The sequence below is a fragment of the Astatotilapia calliptera genome, chromosome 10 (assembly GCF_964374335.1).
Source record: "Astatotilapia calliptera chromosome 10, fAstCal68.1, whole genome shotgun sequence".
NCBI lineage: Eukaryota > Metazoa > Chordata > Actinopteri > Cichliformes > Cichlidae > Astatotilapia > Astatotilapia calliptera.
Genome location: NC_137431.1, coordinates 7,034,377 through 7,060,439, shown reverse-complemented (window position 1 = coordinate 7,060,439; position 26,063 = coordinate 7,034,377). Strand labels below are relative to the sequence as shown.

At 44.1% G+C, this 26,063-nt stretch overlaps 1 protein-coding gene across 4 annotated transcripts in view; it reads right to left on the bottom strand.

Moving 5' to 3' along the window:
- Positions 1–4,112: 4,112 nt before the first annotated feature.
- The window catches only part of cblb (Cbl proto-oncogene B, E3 ubiquitin protein ligase), a 158,382-nt gene continuing 136,431 nt past the window's right edge, over positions 4,113–26,063 (bottom strand). For 3 of the 4 annotated variants that reach the window (XM_026181707.2, XM_080307438.1, XM_026181708.2), the window contains 4 exons: positions 21,872–21,985; positions 8,717–8,896; positions 8,472–8,576; positions 4,113–7,350 (listed from right to left, as the gene is read on the bottom strand). In XM_026181707.2, the coding sequence (XP_026037492.2) occupies positions 7,097–7,350; positions 8,472–8,576; positions 8,717–8,896; positions 21,872–21,985 (653 nt within the window). In that variant the 3' untranslated portion in view covers positions 4,113–7,096. The remainder of the gene's footprint in view (positions 7,351–8,471; positions 8,577–8,716; positions 8,897–21,871; positions 21,986–26,063) is intronic. The other variant, XM_026181709.2, reaches the window with a different exon arrangement.

Below are 26,063 nucleotides of genomic sequence, written 5' to 3'. Positions count from 1 at the left end.
TATTAATGGTCCTTTAATAGTTATTCAACAGTCCTTAGAGACTGTTTGAGATAGTCTCTAAGGACTCCAAAGCCCTATTATTAATGTGTCACATGTAACCCTTTTGGATGATACCCAACAAGTTTGATGCAGAAATATTGTTTCAGTGACAAGATATAGACGGCAATCACTTTTTGGCAGGTTGGAAATTGCATATTATCAGTTTTATCGTTCCCTTAATGGTTATTCAGCAGTTCTAAGGGACTGTTTGAGATATAATATGTCACATAGGACCCTTCAGAAAGACATGCAGCAAGTTTGAAGCAGAAATAGTATTTCATTAACAAGATATAGGCCACAATCACTTTTTGGCAGGTTGAAAATGAGATATTATCGGTATTAATGTTATTTTAAAAGTTTTTCAGCTGTTCTTGGAGAGTGTTTGAGATATAATATGTCACATAGGACCCATCTGAATGACATCCACCAAGTTTGAAGCAGAAACATTGCTTCAGTGACAAGATATAGGCCACAATCACTTTTTGGCAGGCTGAAAATGACATATTATCAATGTTAATGTTCCTTTACAGGTTATCCAGCAGTTCTAAGGGACTGTTTGAGATGTAATATTTGACATATGACCCTTCTGAATGACATCCGCCAAGTTTGAAGCAGAAATATCAGTGACGAGTTATAGGCCACAATGACTTTTTGGTAGCGCTAAAATGCCATGTTCTCAGTCGTTATTCTGAACAAACAAGAAAGAGTCATGGTGATACTGGCACAATAGGTCTTTATTGTTTTAACTACTATTCGACAGTCTTATAACAAATATGAACAACGAGAGTAGACATACTAAACCTGTAGGCATTAATTATTCCATCGTGATGCGTGTAGTCATTCGTGACTGCGCTACACACCGAAAGCAACGTTCTGAAAAGCGTCATAATTCAGTTACAAGAAACGTTGAAGTTCCATAAATGCATACCTTTGCCTAATAACAAAGGCATAAATGTGTTTGTTTGCGCCCTCCGCCCTTGATATATGTCTGAAAGGGAAGTAGCTGGCAACGCAAGTAATCCGGGCGCTGCAGCTTTAAGCAGCTGCGCGCGCTCCCGCGGACGGCAATCAGTTTCTGGCAGACAATCACTTTTTGGCACAACACCCGGTCGTGCGATCGAACATTGCAGCGGACCACACAGCAAGAACAAACCATGGCTATGCTTTCGCTCCTTTTTCACTTAGACCCCCAAAATGTCGGATCGGGCCAAAATCCTTTCCACGCCCACCCCCGTGACATCACGCTCCAAAGCCCTATTAGGCTAATCGTTGTGTCACTTCCGGTATTTCAGACAATCCCTTTCCGTCAAGGATTTTTAATTTGTTGTGGGTTTTTGTATTTTGTTGTGGGCTTTTTGTATTTTGTTGTGGGCTTTTTGTATTTTGTTGTGGGGTTTTTGTAATTTGTTGTGGGCTTTTTGTATTTTGTTGTGGGGTTTTTGTAATTTGTTGTGGGGGTTTTGTAATTTGTTACGGTTTTTTAATTTGTTGCGATTTGCACTTCCCAGCCACCGTACCTTACAGAAACCTGGTTTACAACATGATGATTATGTTAGTATGACTGTTGATTCATTTAAACTAATCGTCAGAATCAGAATTATTTGACTATGTTCTGATCTCAGTCATCTCAGCCGATGGCTGCCGCTCTCTGAGCCTGGTTCTGCCAGAGGTTTCTTCCCCTTAAAATGGCATATTTCCTTCCTACTGTCACCAAAGGATTCTACAATTGGTGTAATTTTCTCTGTAATATTGTATGTTTTTTTCCTTTTATAGATTCTGGCATCCTCAGGTGAAAGTAGGCTGGTCTTGTTTTTGGATTTTGCCTGCTGGTTGGAACCCGTGTTGGCTGGACCATTTATACTACCCTTATCTGTATATAGTGTATATAGTGTATATATATATATGAGTAGTGCGGTGCTCTGAACGGATAATTGGAGGTGAGCTTCCCTCCCTCCAAGACATCTACAGGAAGCGCTGCCTGAGGAAAGCGGGGAGGATCATCAAGGACTCCAGTCACCCCAGCCATAAACTGTTCAGACTGCTTCCATCAGGAAGGAGGTTCTGCAGCATCCGGTCCCGTACCAGCAGACTGAGAGACAGCTTTTTCCATCAGGCCATCAGACTGCTGAACACGTCATAGACACCTCAGCTTCACTACTGGAACTTCAACATTATGCACTCCACACTGTATATAAATGCCACTTGTTTTGCACATATTCAACTCTGTATATTTTATATATTTTTATTATTATTATTATTATTATTATTATTATTTTATTTTATTTTTTTTTTACTATTTAATTTGTAAAAATGTGTATACACACACACACACACACACACACACGTAGGAAAATATTTAGTATACACATCCAGAAATGCATACACTATTATATATTGTACATATATTTATTAGTTTCAGGTTGGCCATTCTTGTATTTTGCTCGTTTGTGTTGTTGTGTTTGCACATCTCTGTTGCTTGTGGGGCTCGCACACAAGAATTTCACTCGCATGTGCTGTGCCAGTGTGCCTGCACATGTGATGTGACAATAAAAGTGATTTGATTTGATTTGATATCAGTATATCCATACATTTGCCCATAGTACATCTGTATATTTGCTCTCTACGTTTAATAATAATAATAATAATGGATTGGATTTATATAGCGCTTTTCAAGGCACCCAAAGCGCTTTACAATGCCACTATTCATTCACTCTCGCATTCACACACTGGTGGAGGCAAGCTACAATTATATACAGATACGTAACGTATCTGTATATAATTGCTCTTATTGCACTTACAATTTGCATCTAATCAGAAGTGCAAGAGTAGTATTTTGTTACCCTCTATGCGTAATGACAATAAAGTTGAATCCTAATCCTAATCCTTTTGCTGATTTTTACATTATTGACCTCTTGATCAGGTTGTTGTTGTATGTAGTGAGCTATCTGTATCACTGTTTGTATCTGTTTTGGTTGGTACTCACCTGTGATTCTTGGCTTCTTCCTTCAATGAAAGAATATGCACTGACCTTCTGAGACACATCTGTCCATCCTCCACTATCACCTGGGCCATCAACTCAGTTTTATCCAAATTTTATCCAAGAGGGCTACCCAGCAGCCACAACCGGTTAGGGGTTTTACAGGTCTTTGTTTTTATTTCCTGTAGTTTAAATAATTATTGTGTGTCATCTGACCTAACAGATAGACAAGACCGGGTATCATCTGCATCACAATGAAAATGTTTTGTATCCTTTCTAACGATGACACCTAAGCGAAGTAATGCCATCATGGCAAACCTGACAGTCATATTTCTGAGAGATGAACAATGACTGCAGTTTTTTTTTAGTTGAACAAGTCTCTAATGAGTCTCTAATGAAATCCAGTTGCATTATTCAAATGCTGTTTCCTATGCTAACCCTTGCTACAGGAAAACTGACTATGTGCACAAAAGAGTTAACATGGTCAATGCCACCAACGCGTTTCTGTCTGATTCCTGAATTAGTGCAAATTGTGAAACATTTATCCTTAATTTTACATGAAACAAGGTTATATTAAAAAGTAATTTTGATTTCTATAATGAACATGCAGTTTTTCTTCACTAAGACTTGAACTGGCAGATGTCAAGCAGTTTGCAGCTCCATACCGAGACAGTCTCCTCAATGGAGACCACAGATAATACACAAACACATCATTCAACTACAGAAAAGGAAGGAAAAAAACACAGTTTGATGCATAACTTTCAACATTCCTTTAAATTGTGTACCTCCAATCACTTTCAAACACTTTTCTCCTGATCTGACTTGAGTAGCTTGTGGTCAGAGGGAAGTTCTGTGTCATAATTACTGATGATATAGCTTTGTTGCTCTATAGTAGTTGGGAGAGCCTCCAGCCCCACGAGCCTGACTTGAATAAGCGCAAGAGGATGGATACCTTTGTTTTTACTGTTGCATGTTCACTAGAAGCCACTGGCTGAAAGAGTGTATTTTAAACACAAGCTGTCAGAAAAGGGCTGTGAAAGGGCATGCACACATCAGATTTAGGGTTAATAACCTTGGCATACATGAACACAAACCATTTAATAGGTAACTGTGACTGTTTATTATTGATTTAAAAAAAAATCAACCAATCAAGCATGAATAACATAAATATAAACATACACTGCACATTATGCATGACATATTATCAATACATTTCTTTCACTAGAGCACTTTCACTGAATTCATTGACATATTAATGATATGTCAATGAATTCAGAACATTAAAATTGCCCTTTGCAACCAAAGGTTATTTAAGCCCATCACAAGGGTGTCCAACAGAATGGACAATACTGAGCTTAGGAAAGATGGTTGCTATACAAAAGAACCACTGCAAAAGCAAACCATCGAGTTAAGGGGGAATGCCACTAAATGGCATATCAGAATGTGGAATATCAGTGTTGTGGTTCCAGATATGTGTAAACTCCCTGTCTCCATTAATACATGAACTAGGCTGGGGTAGAGCCACATTCACATTTTTGCATGTTAATCTGGTAGCTATGTGAGTCTCTTGAACTTTATCATGGAGAAGCCTGTTAAAAACCTTGGCTTGTTCCAAAATATGAACTAAATACTCAAGTAAAAAAAGGCCTTCATGCTGGGGATCACACTCACACTATAAATACAACTGGACCATTTAAAGACTAACACACAAAGCCAGTGAGCTGTGTTAGTAGATTTGTGAATATCATTTTCTTGTATTTACGGTATAACAAAGTTTTGACTGAACCATTTTATTTCCATTTGAAAAGGGAGGAGCCTCAATCAGAGTGGGCTCTGTGAAAAATAAACAAACAATGAAACACTATCACTTATCAACTCTGATTATTTTGATAGTCTAACAGTGAATGACCATAAAATTGGAATGTGGAAGTGAAAACAGGAAAATAGGACCTAGTTTAATCTAGGTAGCATGCTGTCTGCGAATGCTATGCAAGCAAAGATTAAACGTATAAATACGACAGTATTTAATCTAAGGACAGTTCAACTTTTTGCCCTCGGTTGTTTGTTTTTGTACTAAGGAGTCTTGATTTACTGACTTAAAAACTCCGAACAAAGGATAAATTGTTCATATGATAAGACACGATGTCAACAAATCCGCAGGTTTGACAAATGCATGAAAGCAATTACAGAAAAATATCAAAATAGGTCTTAAAGAACAGAAATCACCTAGATAAACGATTTACAACGTGTCACATCACCTGAGAGCTTGTTTTCTTCAAAGAAATTGTTCAGGAAATCTCAAAAATTACTTTGGAAAGTAAAATTTTATCACAGTCTCAAATTATGAGGTGAAATTATCATGGAATTTCAGATATTTGACATATTAAAGACACAAATATTAACACCCAACTCCTACAGTGGATTCTGTGAATATGTGGAATTGTTAGGTTCAACTAGTCCCCCTGAAGGGAAAGGTCACTGCAGACCATACAATTTCGATTTTATGGTCTGCATACTCTGTATAAAAGCTGTCTTCAGCTGCTCCCTTATCACAAAGGGATCACCACGTTAGGAAGCACAAGATGTTTGATTTGAGTTTTACACCAGATATCTTTTAATATGCAACCCCATGTGTTTGGCTAAAATTGTAACTTTTGAAAAACAGAATGGGCAGCAGATCATCCAGTTTGGATTTAGGAGACAGGCACTGCACTTTCAAGATTAGGCTTTAAACTTTTCTTTGTGATAAAGAAACCCTGAAACACCGCTTAGTTAGCCTCAGGGCGCCGAGGGGCATCCCATGATAAGTTTCTTTATTATGACACTATTGTGTCTTTTCTTGGTTTAGGCTTTAACCTGTGGTTGTTTTGGTTGATTAACACTGAAGTTGTTGTAGCACCATGTGCTTCACAAACTGCTACAAGTTTTTATGCTTTTTTTCCTGTAGCAGATGCCATATTGTGAGGTAAGGGTTTTTAACATTACAATGACCGTGCATATAATTGGTCTTGCGTTTTGAAACCTGTGCAGTATTTTGTTCTTCTCCATTGTGTTCACGTGCAAGCTATCAAGTCACACTCTCTCAAAATCAGGCTGAGAGTGCTTCCTCCATCATGTGAACATTTTCAGTGTGAGACAGTGGGAGACAGGTGGCTGTGGATCGTCTCATCTCTTAAGATCTAACAGATATGTATGTTTTATGGAACTGCACCCATTCCTGTCATTTCTTTAAACTTGGCTTTAGACACAGACAAATCAAACATCCACAAACATTAAACACAGCATCACTTAAAGAAAAAAACTAGGCCTGAGGGAATGAAAAAAGGTAAAGGTCACTTATGGAGAACAAATACATTCCTAGGCTTGCTGCCCAAAAATGAAAAACATAATAATAAACATCCCCCGGTGTAGGAACAGAAGCGAGGACCATAATTAGCTCCTCGCTAATTATGCTCCTCGCATAATTAGGAGCATAATTTGACAATTACTATGTCAAAATCTGGGCAAAAAATGGAGTATTCTGAAAAATACATACGGGAAGAGGAGGAGGAAGTAAAACAGAAGGCACTAAATAGAGGAGAGGGTGGAAAGCAGCTAGAGAAGAAACATCTTGGAGAAAGGCTCACCCCACTGGTTATGAAAACTGACCCTCTGACAACGTGCAGCTGAAACTGTTTTGCTATTATAAGAATCTTTCAGATCTGAGTAATGTGATACGACAGTAGCAGCAGTAGCATGATCTGGTCTACGCACCCAGACACACAGAAGAATTAAATCCAGAGGCCAGCACTGGCAAAGTTCACTGTAAACATAACAAGCCTCTTCTTTTTTCACAGGTTTAATCATTCACATCCATATCTTTCCCTTTTTTGATTCTCTGTGCTCTGCAGTGATTTGTTTTTAGCCACTTTGTTATGCGTGTCATCTCTGTTTGGCAACAAAAAACTAAGTCTCCCTTGAAATATTTCTGTTTCTTTCCCTCACTATTTTCCCCTAAATTTCTGAGAACAAAGAGAATAAAGAAGCCCTTTTTAGAGGCACGGCTTCATCGCTGTGCTCCACTTTCACACTCTGTTAGGACTAGAGGTTGAGTCTGGGGGCCACTAAGGCAAATTCTCGCAGGATGTTTCGGGCCACATCCACTTTGTACTGAGCAATCATCAGTGCTCGCTTCACATCGTCAAAAGCGAAACCCTCGCCCATCAGTTTAGCTATCTTTGCATCTTCACTCTCCAGCTCCAGGCTGTGTGGTTTTTCTGGTTGTATTTCTGGAGGAATCTTCCTCGGATATGGCTTGGGTGGCCTCGCTGGTGCCTGCAAACAGTCCAGTGATACTTGGAGGAAGAGGAGAGAAATGATGTCAGTGCACAGCAAATTCAAAAGTGTTAAATGTTTTGGTGTTAATAGTCTTCTTGCAAAAGTAGAGTTAATTTTACTCTAAGCAGAGTCACATTCTTTTAATGTAACTCTGAGGCGTAAAATGATAGTAGTTAAAATCGAGTGTTAAAAATGAGTGTTTCTCTGTCAAATCTGGAGGTGTTACAATGGAAACATTAACTCTTGACCTCTTAACTCTGAACTCCTACAGGGGCTATGACACCAACAGAGTAAATTCACAGACTCCGCCCCCAGCACGGCTCCAATCGAAGCTGAAGTGAAGCCGTTTCAGAACATTTTGCTCTACATATTTGAGTTGTTTGCCATGCTTGGTAAGTCATTTTTTCAAAGATTGTTTCAATTATTATTATGAGCTTTTACTTCTGTGGCTCTTTGGAGTTGAGACAAAGCTGTGTGAAAGGCATTAGCCATGTTGCTCGCTGATAGCATAATATTCTGTTTTAGCTAGCTGAAAGGTATTGTTTGCGGGCAAATACCACAGCCTTGAAAAAAAGCTTGCATGTGAATTTTCAGTCAAACACACCTAAAACAATGTGTAGAATGTGAAATGTTGGTATAATGGTGCTACTTGAAGCCTGAAAACGATCTCCCATAAAAAAAAACGAACAAACAGCAGTAGCAGACGTCCTGACTGGATTCTACGTTAGCATAGATCCCTCCATAGTTTTGTGCACACGGTTTAGGTAAAAATTAAAAAGGTTGAGGTTTAACCAAAGGAGAAATTTTTGGTTCTGCACAATTTCAAAGGCATCTAGATCTAAAAAAAATGATCTTCCACTCCCAACATGAAAAGTTTGAAACCTATAAAACATGCAGTCATTTATACACTGACCGAGCACTATATTAAGATCCCCTGTTGCTTAGTCATGGAGTTTACCATCAACTGCACGAATCCACGGATCCAGCTTGCCCAGCACAGGGTTCTGCCTCTGTGACTTTATCTACAATTTAACAACTTTAATACTACTTACATATGTTTTCAGTATTACTAATTGCCCATGAGCTCAGTGAACACTCACTAAAGAGACAGGATGGTCTCTTTAGTGAGAGGTTGTACCTGGATGGTTGTACTCCAGGATGCCTCTGGAGCTTTTCACATTGTCCGTTTGCCTTTTGGCTGGATGCGAGGGAGCAGCACTGTTCACCATTCCAAAAACTGAGTCTGGACAACAGAGAAAGTCAGGCACACAAGCCAACACGAGCAAAGCAATGTTGTAAATAATAAGTTTAACACTTATTACACTGAGAAATATAATGCCCTAAAACGATTTATTTAGCTTGTTTTTAAAAGAAAAACTTTACCTGGAGTTAACAGGACATGCTCGTGTCCAGAGGGGGGCATGTGTAGTTGAGTGATAACAGAGTTGGATGACATGGAAGAGTTACAGGATGAGGGTGATGAGGGCGGCTCAGTAAAGCTGTGTCTCACAGGTGGAGGAGGAGGCTGGGATGGAGGGCAGCTGTTTAAGGTGTCTTCAAATACTGTAAGGGAACACAAGCCAGATGCTAGAGTTCTGTTTTGGGGTTTTTTGCTTGGTCCTGATTGACAGTATCTACTTATTCTATGAGGAGGTAGCTGACTAAGAATTCTAAACTATGTGCAGTCCTACAGATTACATACTAAAGGCATGCTTGGAGGACTGGGAAAGAAAGTACAAAAAGGCTGAAATCGGCATGAATGTGTGACTCTTCTACACCCTGAGGTGGTGCTAAGACATCAAATATACAAAAATGATTATAATCAGTCAGATATATCTGAGTATTCAAATGAGGACCATATGTTGGAGTTCTGGAATGACATCATCACAGTTAAAGTAAAATGCCTGAACATGAAATTTCAGAGTTTATTACAGAGAAATGGCTCTTTCCAAAATAAAAGCTATACTATACGCTTCTTCTGGGCTATATTCTCAGCAGCATATTAAACATATCAGGTAATAAACTCTCTTTTCCAAAGATGAGTGATTTCTCCATCAGATAGATTTATTTTTTTATTACTTTGTTGTTTCAGCAACATTACATTTAAAAACTGTACTTTTGAGTTAAAATATATATTTATAATTTTAATAAATGACAAATTAAAAAAGCATGAACGCCTGTGGAGACGGCTTATGGTTGAGAAATGAACATTCAATGCACGGGCGACAGATCTGGTTGACATTCCTGCTGTCAGCATGCCAATTGCACGCTCCCTCATTGCTTGTGGCATCTGTGGCATTTTGCTGTGAGACAAAACTGCACATTCCAGGGTGGCCTTTTGTTGTGGGCAGTCTGAGGTACACCTGTGCACTACTCATGATGTCAGATCAGCATCCTGATGTGGCACACCTGTGAGGTGGGATGGATTATCTCAATATAGCAGATGTGCCCACTACCACACATTTGGACTGATTTGTGACCACTGTTTGGGAGGGATGGTTATATTGTGTATCTGGAATGAATTTTAGGTCTCTACGTCCATCCCATGGGGAATGGGAGCAGTAACAAAGGTGTTGCGTTTATATTTTTGTTGAGTGTATATATATATATATATATATATATATATATATATATATATAGATAGATAGATAGATAGATAGATAGATAGATAGATAGATAGATAGATAGATAGATAGATAGATAGATAGATAGAGATATAGATATATATACATGTATGTATAACAGCAGGGTGCAAGATACTAGCAGCCAAGGCATACATGGAACGGCATAACCAGGTGACCAGCATAGTGTACAAGAACATCTGTGCTGAGTATAACCTGGACGTCCCAAGGTCAAAATGGAAGAGGCCCCCAAGAATGTCCGAGCTAAGATCCTGTGGGACTTCCAAATACAGACAGACAAAATGGTGGTGGCTAACCAACCGGACATAGTGGTGGTAAACAGAAGAAGACGGCCATAGTGATCGATGTAGCGGTCCCGAATGACAGCAACATCAGGAAGAAGGAACACAAGAAGCTTGAGAAATACCAAGGGCTCTGAGAAGAGCTCGGGAAGATGTGGAGGGTGAAGGTGACGGTGGTCCCAGTGGTAATCGGAGCACTAGGTGCAGTGACTCCCAAGCTAGGCGAGTGGCTCCAGCAGATCCCGGGAACATACATAACATTGGAGATCTCTGTCCAGAAGAGCGCAGTCCTAGGAGCAGCTTAGATACTGCGCAGGACCCTCAAGCTTCCAGGCCTCTGGTAGAGGACCTGATCTTGAAGGACAGCTCACCCGCAGGGGCAAGTGGAAATGTACAGTGGGGCAAAAAAGTATTTAGTCAGCCACCGATTGTGCAAGTTCCCCCACCTAAAATGATGACAGAGGTCAGTAATTTGCACCAGAGGTACACTTCAACTGTGAGAGACAGAATGTGAAAAAAAAAATCCATGAATCCACATGGTAGGATTTGTAAAGAATTTATTCGTAAATCAGGGTGGAAAATAAGTATTTGGTCAATAACAAAAATACAACTCAATAATCAGAATCAGAATCAGAATCAGAATCAGAATACTTTATTGATCCCTGGGGGAAATTATTTTTTGTTACAGTGCTCCATTTTAAACCAACATTAAGACAAGACAGACAATACGCTAACTAAGAATAGTACAATATATACATATATATACATACATACATACATACATAAGTCACTTATAAATAAATATTTGGAAAAGAAACATGTGTAGTTGTAGCAGCAAACAGTGTGTTAAGTGGATGCGTTGTACAGGGAGATGGCCACAGGCAGGAATGATTTCCTGTGTCGTTCAGTGGTGCTTTTCGGTAATCTCAGTCTCTCACTGAACGAGCTCCTGTGACTGACCAACATGTCATGGAGTGGGTGGGAGGTGTTATCCAACATTGTCTTTATCTTGGACAGCATCCGCCTCTCCGACACCACCTTGAGGGAGTCCAGCTCCATCCCCACAACATTGCTGGCCTTACGGATCAGTTTATTAAGTCTGTTGGCATCTGCGACCCTCAGCCTGCTCCCCCAGCATGCAACAGCATAGAGGATCGCACTGGCCACCACAGACTCATAGAAAATCCTCAGCATTTTCTGGCAGATGTTGAAGGACCTCAGTCGCCTCAAAAAATAGAGACGACTCTGGCCCTTCCTGTAAAGTGCTGTGGTGTTTTTAGCCCAGTCCAGTTTATTGTCAATGTGTACTCCAAGGTATTTATAGTCCTCCACAATGTCAACACTGACCCCCTGGATTGAAACAGGGGTCAAGTGTTTCCTGGTCTTCCTGAAGTCCACGATCAGTTCCTTGGTCTTTGCCACGTTGAGCTGCAGATGATTCTGCTCACACCACGTGACAAAGGAGTCGACCACAGCCCGGTACTCTGTCTCATCATCCCTGCTGCTGCATCCAACCACCGCAGAGTCATCAGAAAACTTCTGAAGATGGCATGTCTCTGTGCAGTGGCTGAATACTTTGTAACATAACCTTTGTTGGCAATAACAGAGGTCAAACGTTTACTATAGGTCTTTACCAGGTTTGCACACACAGTAGCTGGTATTTTGGCCCATTCCTCCATGCAGATCTTCTCGAGAGCAGTGATGTTTTGGGGCTGTCGCCGAGCAACACGGACTTTCAACTCCCGCCACAGATTTTCTATGGGGTTGAGGTCTGGAGACTGGCTAGGCCACTCCAGGACTTTCAAATGCTTCTTACGGAGCCACTCCTTTGTTGCCCAGGCGGTGTGTTTTGGATCATTGTCATGTTGGAAGACCCAGCCTCGTTTCATCTTCAAAGTTCTCACTGATGGAAGGAGGTTTTGGCTCAAAATCTCACGATACATGGCCCCATTCATTCTGTCCTTAACACGGATCAGTCGTCCTGTCCCCTTGGCAGAAAAACAGCCCCATAGCATGATGTTTCCACCCCCATGCTTCACAGTAGGTATGTTGTTCTTGGGATGCAACTCAGTATTCTTCTTCCTCCAAACACGACGAGTTGAGTTTATACCAAAAAGTTCTACTTTGGTTTCATCTGACCACATGACATTCACCCAATCCTCTGCTGTATCATCCATGTGCTCTCTGGCAAACTTCAGACGGGCCTGGACATGCACTGGCTTCAGCAGCGGAACACGTCTGGCACTGCGGGATTTGATTCCCTGCCGTTGTAGTGTGTTACTGATGGTGACCTTTGTTACTTTGGTCCCAGCTCTCTGCAGGTCATTCACCAGGTCCCCCCGTGTGGTTCTGAGATCTTTGCTCACCATTCTCATGATCATTTTGACCACACGGGATGAGATCTTGCGTGGAGCCCCAGATCGAGGGAGATTATCAGTGGTCTTGTATGTCTTCCATTTTCTGATGATTGCTCCCACAGTTGATTTTTTCACACCAAGCTGCTTGCCTATTGTAGATTCACTCTTCCCAGTCTGGTGCAGGTCTACAATACTTTTCCTGGTGTCCTTCAAAAGCTCTTTGGTCTTGGCCATGGCGGAGTTTGGAGTCTGACTGTTTGAGGCTGTGGACAGGTGTCTTTTATACAGATGATGAGTTCAAACAGGTGCCATTCATACAGGTAACGAGTGGGGGACAGAAAAGCTTCTTACAGAAGACGTTACAGGTCTGTGAGAGCCAGAGATTTTCCTTGTTTGAGGTGACCAAATACTTATTTTCCACCCTAATTTACGAATAAATTCTTTACAAATCCTACCATGTGAATTCATGGAATTTTTTTTCACATTCTGTCTCTCACAGTTGAAGTGTACCTCTGGTGCAAATTACTGACCTCTGTCATCATTTTAGGTGGGGGAACTTGCACAATCGGTGGCTGACTAAATACTTTTTTGCCCCACTGTATTTTTTTTTATAGATATTGTGCGTGTGTGTTCGTTTCAGTGTATGTGTCTTTGTCACTTGAGAAGTCAAAATACGCCAGCTCCACCAGAGGCTGGTCACTACACCCCCAGGGCCCCAGGCTCCGGAGAACCACCCCCACGCCAAAGAAGCTACCCCCAATGAAGCAGATCAACAACCACGCCCGAACATCCAGCCACACGCCCTGGAACCAAAGGCAGGGCCACATCCTGGGGAACTGCAGCAATGTCCCAAAGGGACAGCGAGCTTCAAACACTGGGCTGTGCCCAGCCGTGCCCACACACACACACCCAGGCCATTCACTCACTCACACATACCCATCCATTCATGACACAAAGACATACACATGCTTCCTGCTCATAATCAGATCATACCATAGCAGGGAGCTTATTAAATTGGCTCCAATAATTAGGGTACCACACTTAACTTCACAGAATAAAATTGTGTAATTAAATATCGTGTTTGTGGGTTTTTCCCATATTACTAACATGTCAATTTGTTTGTTGTGATTTATTATCAGCCAGACTCATATTTGCTTTAAATGACAAATTTATTTAAGACGGAGTGATTTATCTAAGTCTGGGATGGTACGTGTTAACGGCCGCTCATAGATCCTACCTGCCGGATCTTCTTTTCATTGATATCGCTGTTATGACTGATGAAGCCGAGCTGGTGAGTTTCTTTGTTAACCAAGTAACGTGTTAAAGCTATAAATATGACTATTACTAAACTGTACTGTCATTAATAGTGTTGCTTTGTTAATGTTGTATGGTTGTTTTATTTTGTGTCTTTCAGTTGATTACCTGGCTTCTGTAAAGGCACGGTTACTGTACTGGTGTTAGTTTATGGTTGTGGAATAAACTTATAAAAGGCAGCAATCAGATGTCCGAGCCTGAGTACGACACAGTTTCATCAGTTAAAACACACCCTTACGGTGGGAGTTTACTAAATTAAAGGTAGTTAGCTTAGTAAAAACCGTAAAGTAATCAACACTTAGCCACCCCCCGCGACGGAGAAGTGCAGGAGGGTCTGTGTCAACTACGGAGAATCCAGCAATTAGACGGAGCCCGGCCGATCGTCACGGCCGATCGATGTGACTTCGTTCTCAAAACACCGTCAAGCCCTCGTACGTGAGAGACTGTGTGTGGATTTCTTTGCTGGAACTAATAGGGCACTGGCATAGGATAAGCCAGCCGCCGAAAACGAACTTTTAATTCAGTTACTAGCCGCTAAGCGACCGGAAGTGGGTCGCCGCCATCTTTGCTGAGGGCATAGGAATAACGCCGGTAAAAACGAACAAAAAAGTCAGTATGGCATGCCGAGAAGAATTAAAGAAAAGGCGGTCCTCTGCGCAAGCAGTTTTTACTAGGAAAGCCAATTCCATTGCCTTTAACATTGACATTCTGACTGAACATGACCTCATGTCTGAAAGTAGGACACTCAAAGACAGTTATAGTGAGGTTTGTGATAGCAGTTTTGATTACATTGCTGCTATGGAAGAAGAAGATGCAAGTGGGCTTGCAGCAGAAATAGCTGGAGTGGAGAAGAAGCTACAGGACTGCCGCTCAAAATACCAGACCACAGAAATGAAGCTAAAGGAAGCGTCATGGTCTCGTTGTGCATCAGGTCAGTTTGACAGTCTAAGAGTTGACCTAAAAGATGCGATTAGCCAGGTGGAAGCGCTCAAAACGGGTCAAATAAAACAGGATCAGTTTGATTCAATGCTCCCTGCTGTGGAAGGCAGAGAGGAAGCTCTGAGTGAGTTTGTGCATAAGTGGGATCGTTATGTTCCAGAGAAAGAAGTGAACGTTGTGCGAGCTTGTCTCAAAGAGCTCAAGGAAAGGAGGAGAGTGGCTATGGTGGTGCTGGCTACCACCCTAGATGGGAGAAGGAGATCTGGGTGTGGCGACCTCAGGAGTGAAGGTGAAGGCAGTGATGAAGGTGGCGCTGACGGTGGAGTGACGACCAGCACTAGCAAGCCCAGTGGGCCCGCTGCGACCGGTGGAGATGATGGCCCAACGCGTGCCAGTGGTGCGCTAGATGCTGACGTGCACCCTGCTGCATGCCAAAGTGCCGCAGTGGGCAGTAGTAACCAGGTTATTGATGAAGGTGGCCCCGATGGAGCACGAACTACAAGTCCTTCCATTGCAGCCCTTCAAGCGCCACCACAGGGACCACTATCCCAGGGTCTGGGGAGTCCTGTGTTTAACCCTGGCCCCTCAGGCACGCCACAGCAGCTTCGAGGAGTGCATGGTGTGAGACCCAATGGCGCTGGGGCAGGACAGAGCACGTCTACCGTCTCTCAAGGATCACTCGGAACAAGGATCGCACTCGCACCCCTGAGCCTACCAAAGTTCTTTGGGGACAGGAGAAGCTACTGGCGCTGGAAGAGTAACTGGGGGACCCTCCAAGCGTTGGCGGAACCCACAGGTTCCCCGGAGTGCAGGCTCTTCCACCTGATGGACAATATTGCTGATCCAGTAAAATGTGAACTTAGGCTGTCTCACTGCCGTACAGCGAGTGAGGTTTTCCGAGTTTTAGAGGACTGTTATGGTGACGTATCACAGATAGCAGATGACATTGTACTTGAGCTACAGGAGTTACCGGGCGTGCGCAACAACAAACCCAGAGAGGTTTTACAGTTGATCCAAACTGTTGGACTTAATAGACCTAGGTTGTGAAGATGCCATAAAAAATCAGTTAGTGATCCGGTCACTTGAGAGTAAGCTGCCGGACAGTATGAAAGAAAGGTGGCTTTTGTACCGATGTGATCCTGTCAATGATGTCAGTCCACAGAACCGGTTTGATAAGCTATGGCAGTTCCTGAAAGATCAGAAGACAGTTCTGGTGCAACTGGAGCAGTTGCAATCCATCAGACAGTCTAATACTGCCAGGGCAGCCGATCCGAGCCCCCGCGAGAAACCAAAAGAGAGACCTGATCGGAGGATGGAGAGACGTTCGTTCACCAAGGCTACTGCGAGTGAGACGAGAGGTGAGCTGTCACAGAATCCTTGCTGTTTGTGTGGCGAAGAGGGTCACACAGGGCGCTTATACCGCTGTAAGGCATTTAAAAAGGCCAACCCGTCAGAGCGGAGAGTTTACGTGAAAAAGACAAAAGTGTGTCCCAGGTGTCTGGACTCCCATGGGAGTGATGACCCTTGTAGTAAAAACTTTCTGTGTCGTAATGAAGGATGCAGAAGGGGTGATGCCTCATCGGATCAGGAAAGATGCAGCTAGGCAAGGGACAAAAGGGGATAAAAGGAGAGAACCCTGAGGCCCGACGGAAGAGCAAGAGGCTGTGTTTGCTGGCCTAGGTCTGTCCCCGGAGCAGCTGGAGGCTGTTCGAAGGGCTTGCACAAACAAAGTAACTTCAAAGTTGTGGGCTGGCAGAGGCTCGGAAGATGAGAGTTGTCTGAAGGAGCTCCCGGTCCTCATGATGTTGTTGGACGTCACCACCAAGAGGGGAGACTGGATTGGAGCACTTATCGATTTAGCCTCTGACACGAATTATATCACCCACGAGGCAGCGGAGAGGCTTGGTCTGCCTGGTGAACCAATCACCTTAGTTGTTCATGGTGTTGGTGGCATGGAGGCAAAAGTAGAGACAAAGAGATACCTGGTGAGCATAAAAGTAGCCACAAAGAAGGGAACATGGCGACTCCATGAGATGGTTTGCTATGGATTAGAAGAGATTGCCAATGTGGGTCACGTCGTGGACTCGGAGCGCCTGGATAAGTTTTTCCCAGGCTCCGTCGAACCCGGGGAACTGATCCGCCCGGAAAAGATTGAGCTACTCATCAGCACCCGGGAGGGTCGTCTAGCCCCCCAGAGAATGATGAGGTGCGGTGACTTGGTTCTGTGGGATGGTCCGTTGGGGAAAACCATCAGTGGCGCACACCCAGATCTGTTTGAAGATGTGGAGGTGACTGCACGACTCTCATCGACCCATTTGGCATGCTCCATGAGGGCGGCGTCTCAGAGAGTTGTGGCCCTCCATAACTGCTGCCCAAAACCAAAGAACAGCGTAGAAGTCGGTACCACGGCTACATCCAACACTGAGATCATCAAATGGCTGCAGTGGGACAGTATTGGTGCCGCCTGTGATCCCATGTGTGGCGGGTGCCGCTGCGGGAAGTGCGCCCCTGGAGGGAAAGAAATGTCACTTGCTGATGAAAGAGAGTTGGAGATCATCAGAGGGGGTCTAACCTTCAAGCTGAGTGACAATCATAGTGACAAGCCCCATTGGGATGCTAAATATCCCTGGAAAGAGGACCCTGCCACCCTACCTAACAACCGCAAAGCTGTGGAGGCGACTTTCCTGAAGTCAGAAAAGCGCCTCGAGAAAGATCCATTATGGAAGGCAGCTTATGCTAAGCAGGTGTGTGACATGCTGGCTAGGGGGGCCGCTATCCAGCTTTCCCGGACGGTGTTGGACGAGTGGAAAGGAGCCGTGTGGTGGATAAACCATTTGATGGCGCCCAACCCACACTCCAACACCACGCCGGTGAGGCTCGTTTGGGACAGCAGCCAGGTGTACAGAGGTGTTAGTTTGAACAGCATCTTGATGAAAGGCCCAGATGTCCTGAATCCCATTAGGGCAGTGCTGCTCCATTTCCGGGAGGGAGAGCATGCAGCAATAGGGGATGTCTCCAAAATGTATAACTCTGTATGGCTGGAGGATCAAGAGGTGCACGTTCACCGCTTCTTGTGGAGGCATTCCCTGGAGGAGGACATCAAGGATTATGCTGTGGTGCGTGTGAACATGGGTGACAAGCCTGCAGGTTGTATCGCTCAGGTTGCCATGCGAGAGACTGCCCTTCTGCCACAGTTTGTCAACAGAGTGGAAGAAAGACGTGTCATTGAAGAGGATACTTACGTGGATGACATCCTTGTGTCCCACAACGACCCTGAGAGACTGAGCGAGATCCTTGAGGGGGTTGAAACCATTCTCAAGCATGGTGGGTTTTACCTCAAACCTTGGGTGCGGTCTGGCTTTAGTGGGAGGCAAGGTGCTGTTCCTGCCGAACCAGAAACCATCATGTTGCCCAACCAGCTGCGGACCGAGGACAACAAGGCCTTGGGTGTGGGTTATCTCGTGGAAGAAGACAAGCTCTTCCTCATGGTGGCTATTAACTTCTCCGCAAGAAAGAAAAAGATGCGTACTCAAGTAGACCTCGCTGAAGAGAACATAGGGGAGAAGACGCCAAATCCCCTCACCTGCCGTATGCTTCTAAGTCAGGTAGCAGGGCTCTATGACCCCCTTGGTCTGGCGACGCCCCTGAAGCAGAAAGGTGTTATTCTTGTCAGAAGAGCCTTTCAGGAGGCCGGGATACTGACTAAGGATACGTGGGATAAGCCGCTGTCTAGTGAACTACGTGGGAGAGCGATTAAGCTCTTTGAGGAGTACGCGCGGCTGAGTACCATCACCTTTCCCAGGAGTATTACACCATCCGGCTGGGTGGGTAAACCCTGGGGGATCACGTTCTCTGATGGAAGTTGTGACTCATACGGAGCGGTCCTCTACCTGCGCTGGGAAACATCTGGAGGGGTTAAGACCCGGCTCGTGGAGTCCAAGGCCAAATTGACTCCAATCGAACAAAAGGGAGATGCTGTCAAGGCAGAGATTTGTGGAGCTGTTTTTGCCACTCGCCTGAAAGGTTACTTTCTGAAGTACAGTCGGTTGGAAATAGATCGTTGGTACCATTTTCTGGACAGTCAGACTGTGTTAGGTGCCATCCAACGGGAGAGTTACGGGTTCCAGACCTTCTTTGCCAATCGAGTGGGAGAGATACAGAAGGCTGGGCCTGTGACCGACTGGTGGTGGCTTCCTGGCCAGTTCAACGTGGCTGACCTGGTCACAAGAGGATGTTCCCCTGAGCAGCTTGGTGAGGACTCTTCATGGCAGACCGGTCCCATGTTCCTAACCAAGCCAGTAGAGGAATGGCCCATAAAGTCAGCTGCAGAGGTGGCCTCTGGGACTAGAGAAGTCGTCAGTCGACTCCAAAGAAAGGCTTTTTCAGCCATCTTAACAAGGTCGCAGCAAAGGGCGCAGACTACTCCAGATGGCTTTGATAGCGTCAAAGCCGTGGTCGGCGGCCGAGTAAGTCCGGAGCTCTTACCATTCAGCAACAAGGTTACATCTTTTGAGACTAAGGGGTCTCCTTCTGTTGCTTCTAATGTCTGCAGGATCAAGGAGTGCTGGGGTTCAGCCTTGATAAATCAAGTAGATCTTTCACGGTTCAATTCTCTAGCCAAGCTCTGTGGGGTCATAGCTTATGTCCACAGAGCCTTGCGCTTTTGGTTATCTGGCAGGGGTCGGACTGCTGTAGGATTAAAGTGGGAGGCGGTGCCCGCGGCTCAAGAGCGGGTAGAGGCATTTCAGGACTTATGCCTTGCCGCTCAAGCAGGTGTGAGTTTCCCTACGACGACGCTCAACCGCCTGGTTGTGCGCAAGGATAAAACAACGGGGCTCTTGATGTGCTATGGCCGGATTCAATCCGTTGAGGAGGAGAGGTCCGGGGTCCCTTTGATCCCCTACAAGTGTCGGTTAAGCTCTCTGCTCGCTGAGGACGCCCATCGTGTCAACCACGAAGGTGTTTCTGCCACCCTTCTTCGGATGAGGAAGAGGGGCTGGGTAGTTCAAGGTCCCAGGATCGTACGGAAGGTGATTGATTCGTGCGTAAGTTGCAGAAAGTGCAGGGCCAAGCTATGCACTCAGGTGATGAGTGATCTTCCTCCCGTACGCACTACGCCAGCAGCCCCTTTTGAGTACACTACTTTGGACTTGTTTGGTCCATATTTTGTCAGAGACTCAGTAAGACGACGAGTGAAGAAGAAAGTTTGGGGCGTGGTTTTTAGCTGTATGGCCTCAAGAGCCGTTCATGCAGACATAGTTGAAGATCTGTCAACTGAGGGCTTCCTGAAGGCATACCAGCGGTTTACTGCCCTGAGGGGTCACCCCAAGAAACTCTGGTCTGACCAGGGGACCAATTTCGTGGGAGCTAAACCTGCGCTGAAGGAGCTCTATGATTTCCTTGCGAGTATCGACAAAGAAGAGATCCAAAGAAAGGCAGCCGTAGTTGGGTCTGACTGGATGTGGGAGTTTAGTCCAGCGGACTCCCCACACCGGAATGGAGCAGCAGAGGCAGCTGTTCGCGTGTTGAAAAGGGCGTTGAGTAACGTTGGTGAGGAGGGAAACTTGACTGCTCTGGAATTCCAAACCCTCCTCTATTTGGCGGCCAACCTCACCAATGAGAGGCCTATCGGGGCCAGAGCTCAAATTCAGGAAGAAATTGTAGATGTGTTGACACCAAACTCTTTGTTGTTGGGTCGGGCAGGGCCCAGGGGCGACAACATGGGTTTTGAGTTCCCTGCCTACCCATTCAGTCGTCTACGTGCAGTCCAGGTGGAAGTGGACAAGTTTTGGAGACGCTGGAGTCAGTTGGCCGGGCCGCACCTGTTTGTTCGGCAAAAATGGCATGCCCCGGTGAGAAATGTTTCTGTTGGGGACCTTGTCTGGGTGGCAGATCAGAACGCACTTAGGGGTCGTTTCAAGCTGGGCCGCGTGGAAGAGGCAGATCCGGATCACCTAGGTGTTGTTCGAGATGTCAAAGTAAGGATTTGTTGTAGTCGTCCCATCAACTGGTCTCAGGCAAGGAAGGACAGGGAACCATGTCATTCCACCATTCTCCACAGGGACGTAAGGAGGTTGGTGGTGTTACTGCCAGTAGAGGAGCAAGAGGAACGTGGTTCATCCCCCTGAGTACCCAAGAAATACTTGCAGATTGGGGACTCTTGGGTGTGGGGACCAGGCCCAACCTGTTTAAAACACTGTTATAAGACTTTTTGTTTTCTATATTGGTGTTTATTGCTACTGGTTATTGTGGCACGTAGCCCAAGTGGGAGGTGTGGGTTTTTCCCATATTACTAACATGCCAATTTGTTTGTTGTGATTTATTATCAGCCAGACTCATATTTGCTTTAAATGACAAATTTATTTAAGACGGAGTGATTTATCTAAGTCTGGGATGGTACGTGTTAACGGCCGCTCATAGATCCTACCTGCCGGATCTTCTTTTCATTGATATCGCTGTTATGACTGATGAAGCCGAGCTGGTGAGTTTCTTTGTTAACCAAGTAACGTGTTAAAGCTATAAATATGACTAATACTAAACTGTACTGTCATTAATAGTGTTGCTTTGTTAATGTTGTATGGTTGTTTTATTTTGTGTCTTTCAGTTGATTACCTGGCTTCTGTAAAGGCACGGTTACTGTACTGGTGTTAGTTTATGGTTGTGGAATAAACTTATAAAAGGCAGCAATCAGATGTCCGAGCCTGAGTACAACACAGTTTCATCAGTTAAAACACACCCTTACGGTGGGAGTTTACTAAATTAAAGGTAGTTAGCTTAGTAAAAACCGTACAGTGTTATATAGTAATCATTTGTGTTTACTGAACAAAAACAATGAGTTATACAACATTTTTCAAAGGGCACTTATAGTTAGCACAGCAAACGGCACAGACGCATTGTCATGTCTGCAGGAGGAACACAGACAGGACAGGCAGCATGAAACAGCTGACATGCACAGGAAGCTATGGCTGAGTGAGAGAAGGTACATGCACTGTTAGGGAGGGCTACCTGGTTGGGGAAGTAGAAAGTCATAGTCAGATGGTGTCTTTTGGATGTTGAAGGGGCAGAGGGTAGTATGTGCTGCCCCCGAGACTAACCCACCGATGGATTCTGAACATCCACCTGTGGAAGCAAAGAAACGTTCAAACAGCCAGTCTGACACAATATTGCATCTTTTCTTTCTAAATTAATTTATATTTTTTTAAGTTTTATTGAATAAGGTATGGTAAGACATGTCATTTAGTTAGGATCTAGATTTTTTATTTTACTGTTCATGAAGCAAGTTAATGGATTGTTCCAAAGCAATATATGCTATTGCTGTTGGTCATTTTGTTTATTATTGGTGTGAATGCTGATTCAGTGAAATACTAAGAACACAAAGAATAAAATTATTAATCTTGTTTTGAGAATGTCTTTTGTTTCTTATTTAGTTTATAAATAATAAAATTTGTTACTTTACATGCATATCACCAACAAACTGTTTGAGATGACACTGTTATCTTACAACCATTTTTAGTAATAATTCCCACACTTAAACTTTTGTTGTTCAAACTTTAACACACAGTCAAGAAAATTGTGCAGTGGTTAACACTGCTACTTCACAGCAAGAAGGTCCTGGGTTTGACTCCACCATCTGACTTGGGCCTCTTCCTATGGGCTCTCTTCCACAGTCCAAAGACATGCACTTAACTGAGTTAGGTTAATTGGTTGATTGATTCTAAATTATCAATAGTGAGAATGGTTGTTACCCTTGTGAAAGACTGGTGACCACAATAATCGTCCTCTCAAAGTGAGAAAGAAGTGATGCTGAAAGAAGCATTGATGGGCCAGTGTTGAGTTTATTTGACTTAATAAAGTACTTGGAACGAGTGTCTCAACACTTCTTTTAAGATATTTCTCACTTGTCTAAAGTCTAGATATTTTTTCTTATTCCAAGATATCTTGTGAAGTGTAATTATCTTACAGCACTGAGTGTTTCTTCTTCAATCACCTTTCTCACAATGTGTTTACACCTTACTAGTTATTAATCTCTGGCTCTCTTCCACAGCATGTCTTTTATCCTGTCTTTCTCCTCTCACAACAATGTGGGATTTAATGGTTGTTATTGTTATATATAAATCCTAGCTGTTACGATTTTCTTGCAATCATCAGTACTTTTCATAAAATGGAAGTAAATCATTATGTTTGTTATTTTTTCATGTCTCAGGTCAAACAGGATCTTATGTGACAATAGATAAAATGTGTTCGCTATAATGAAATGGAGCTCTATAAATAGATATAAACAAATCGACATACAAATTATTGTAGCCTTTAATTTTTCCATTGGTGAGTTTTAAAATCTGTTTTTTGAGATGCTCCAGCTGTCAGTTCTTTCTTTTCCATACTGGGATTGTTTAAAAAGCAGACCACACCAATCTGGAAAGCAAGCTAAAATTACACTACACTAAATTATATACAGGGAGTGCAAAATTATTAGGCAAATGAGTATTTTGTCCACATCATCCTCTTCATGCATGTTGTCTTACTCCAAGCTGTATAGGCTCGAAAGCCTACTACCAATTAAGCATATTAGGTGATGTGCATCTCTGTAATGAGAAGGGGTGTGGTCTAATGACATCAACACCCTATATCAGGTGTGCATAATTATTAGGCAACTACCTTTCCTTTGGCAAAATGGGTCAAAAGAAGGACTTGACAGGCTCAGAAAAGTCAAAAATAGTGAGATATCTTGCAGAGGGATGCAGCAGTCTCAAAATTGCAAAGCTTCTGAAACGTGATCATCGAACAATCAAGCGTTTCATTCAAAATAGTCAACAGGGTCGCAACAAGCGTGTGGAAAAACCAAGGCGCCAAATAACTGCTCATGAACTGAGAAAAGTCAAGCGTGCAGCTGCCAAGATGCCACTTGCCACCAGTTTGGCCAAACATGATTTTCATGCAGGACAATGCTCCATCACACGCGTCCAAGTACTCCACAGCGTGGCTGGCAAGAAAGGGTATAAAAGAAGAAAAACTAATGACATGGCCTCCTTGTTCACCTGATCTGAACCCCATTGAGAACCTGTGGTCCATCATCAAATGTGAGATTTACAAGGAGGGAAAACAGTACACCTCTCTGAACAGTGTCTGGGAGGCTGTGGTTGCTGCTGCACGCAATGTTGATGGTGAACAGAACAAAACACTGACAGAATCCATGGATGGCAGGCTTTTGAGTGTCCTTGCAAAGAAAGGCGGCTATATTGGTCGCTGATTTGTTTTTGTTTTGTTTTTGAATGTCAGAAATGTATATTTGTGAATGTGGAGATGTTATATTGGTTTCACTGGTAAAAATAAATAATTGAAATGGGTATATATTTGTTTCTTGTTAAGTTGCCTAATAATTATGCACAGTAATAGTCACCTGCACACACAGATATCCCCCTAAAATAGCTAAAACTAAAAACAAACTAAAAACTATATATATATATATATATAACACCCAGCACGCCCCTGCGGGCGGTTTATCCTTCAAGCTCGGGTCCTCTACCAGAGGCCTGGGAGCTTGAGTCCTGCGCAGTATCTTAGCTGTTCCCAGGACTGCGCTCTTCTGGACAGAGATCTCCGATGTTATTCCCGGGATCTGCTGGAGCCACTCGCCTAGCTTGGGAGTCACCGCACCTAGTGCTTCGATTACCACGGGGACCACCGTTACCTTCACCCTCCACATCCTCTCGAGCTCTTCTCTGAGCCCTTGGTATTTCTCCAGCTTCTCGTGTTCCTTCTTCCTGATATTGCTGTCATTCGGAACCGCTACATCGATCACTACGGCCGTCTTCTTCTGTTTGTCTACCACCACTATGGTTAGCCACCACCATTTTGTCCGTCTGTATCTGGAAGTCCCACAGGATCTTAGCTCGGTCATTCTCCACCACCCTTGGGGGCATCTCCCATTTTGACCTCGGGACTTCCAGGTTATACTCGGCACAGATGTTCCTGTACACTATGCCGGCCACTTGGTTATGGCGTTCCATGTATGCCTTGCCTGCTAGCATCTTGCACCCTGCTGTTATGTGCTGGATTGTCTCTGGGGCATCTTTACACAGCCTGCACCTGGGGTCTTGCCTGGTGTGATAGACCCCAGCCTCTATGGATCTTGTGCTCAGAGCTTGTTCTTGTGCTGCCATGATTAGTGCCTCTGTGCTGTCTTTCAGTCCAGCTTTGTCCAGCCACTGGTAGGATTTCTGGATATCAGCCACCTCCTCTATCTGCCGGTGGTACATACCGTGCAGGGGCCTGTCCTTCCATGATGGTTCCTCGTCTCCCTCCTCTTTCTTGGGTTTTTGCTGCCTGAGGTATTCACTGAGCACTCGGTCAGTTGGGGCCATCTTCCCAATGTATTCTTGGATGTTCGTTGTCTCATCCTGGACTGTGGTGCTGACACTCACCAGTCCCCGGCCCCCTTCCTTCCGCTTAGCGTACAGCCTCAGGGTGCTGGACTTGGGGTGAAACCCTCCATGCATGGTAAGGAGCTTTCTTGTCTTTATGTCAGTGGCTTCTATCTCCTCCTTTGGCCAGCCTATTATCCCAGCAGGGTACCTGATCACGGGCAGGGCGTACGTGTTGATGGTCCGGATCTTGTTCTTACCATTCAGCTGACTCCTCAGGACTTGCCTGACCCTCTGCAGGTACTTGGTGGTTGCAGCTTTTCTAGCGGCCTCTTCATGGTTCTCATTCGCCTGCGGGATCCCCAGGTACTTGTAACTGTCCTCTATGTCTGCAATGTTGCCTTCTGGTAGTTCAATCCCCTCAGTTCTGACTACCTTCCCTCTCTTTGTTACCATCCGACTACACTTCTCCAGTCCGAATGACATTCCAATGTCATTACTGTATAGCCTGGTAGTGTGGATCAGTGAATCGATGTCTCGTTCACTCTTGGCATACAGTTTGATGTCATCCATGTACAGGAGGTGGCTGACAACTGCTTCGTTCCGTAGTCGGTATCCGTAGCCAGTCTTGTTAATGATCTCACTGAGGGGGTTCAGGCCTATGCAGAACAGCAGTGGGGACAGAGCATCTCCTTGGTAGATCCCGCACTTGATGGTGACTTGTGCTATGGGCTTGGAGTTGGCCTCTAGTGTTGTACGCCACATCCCCATTGAGTTCCTGATGAAGGCTCTTAGGGTCCCATTGATCTTGTACAATTCTAGGCATTCCAGTATCC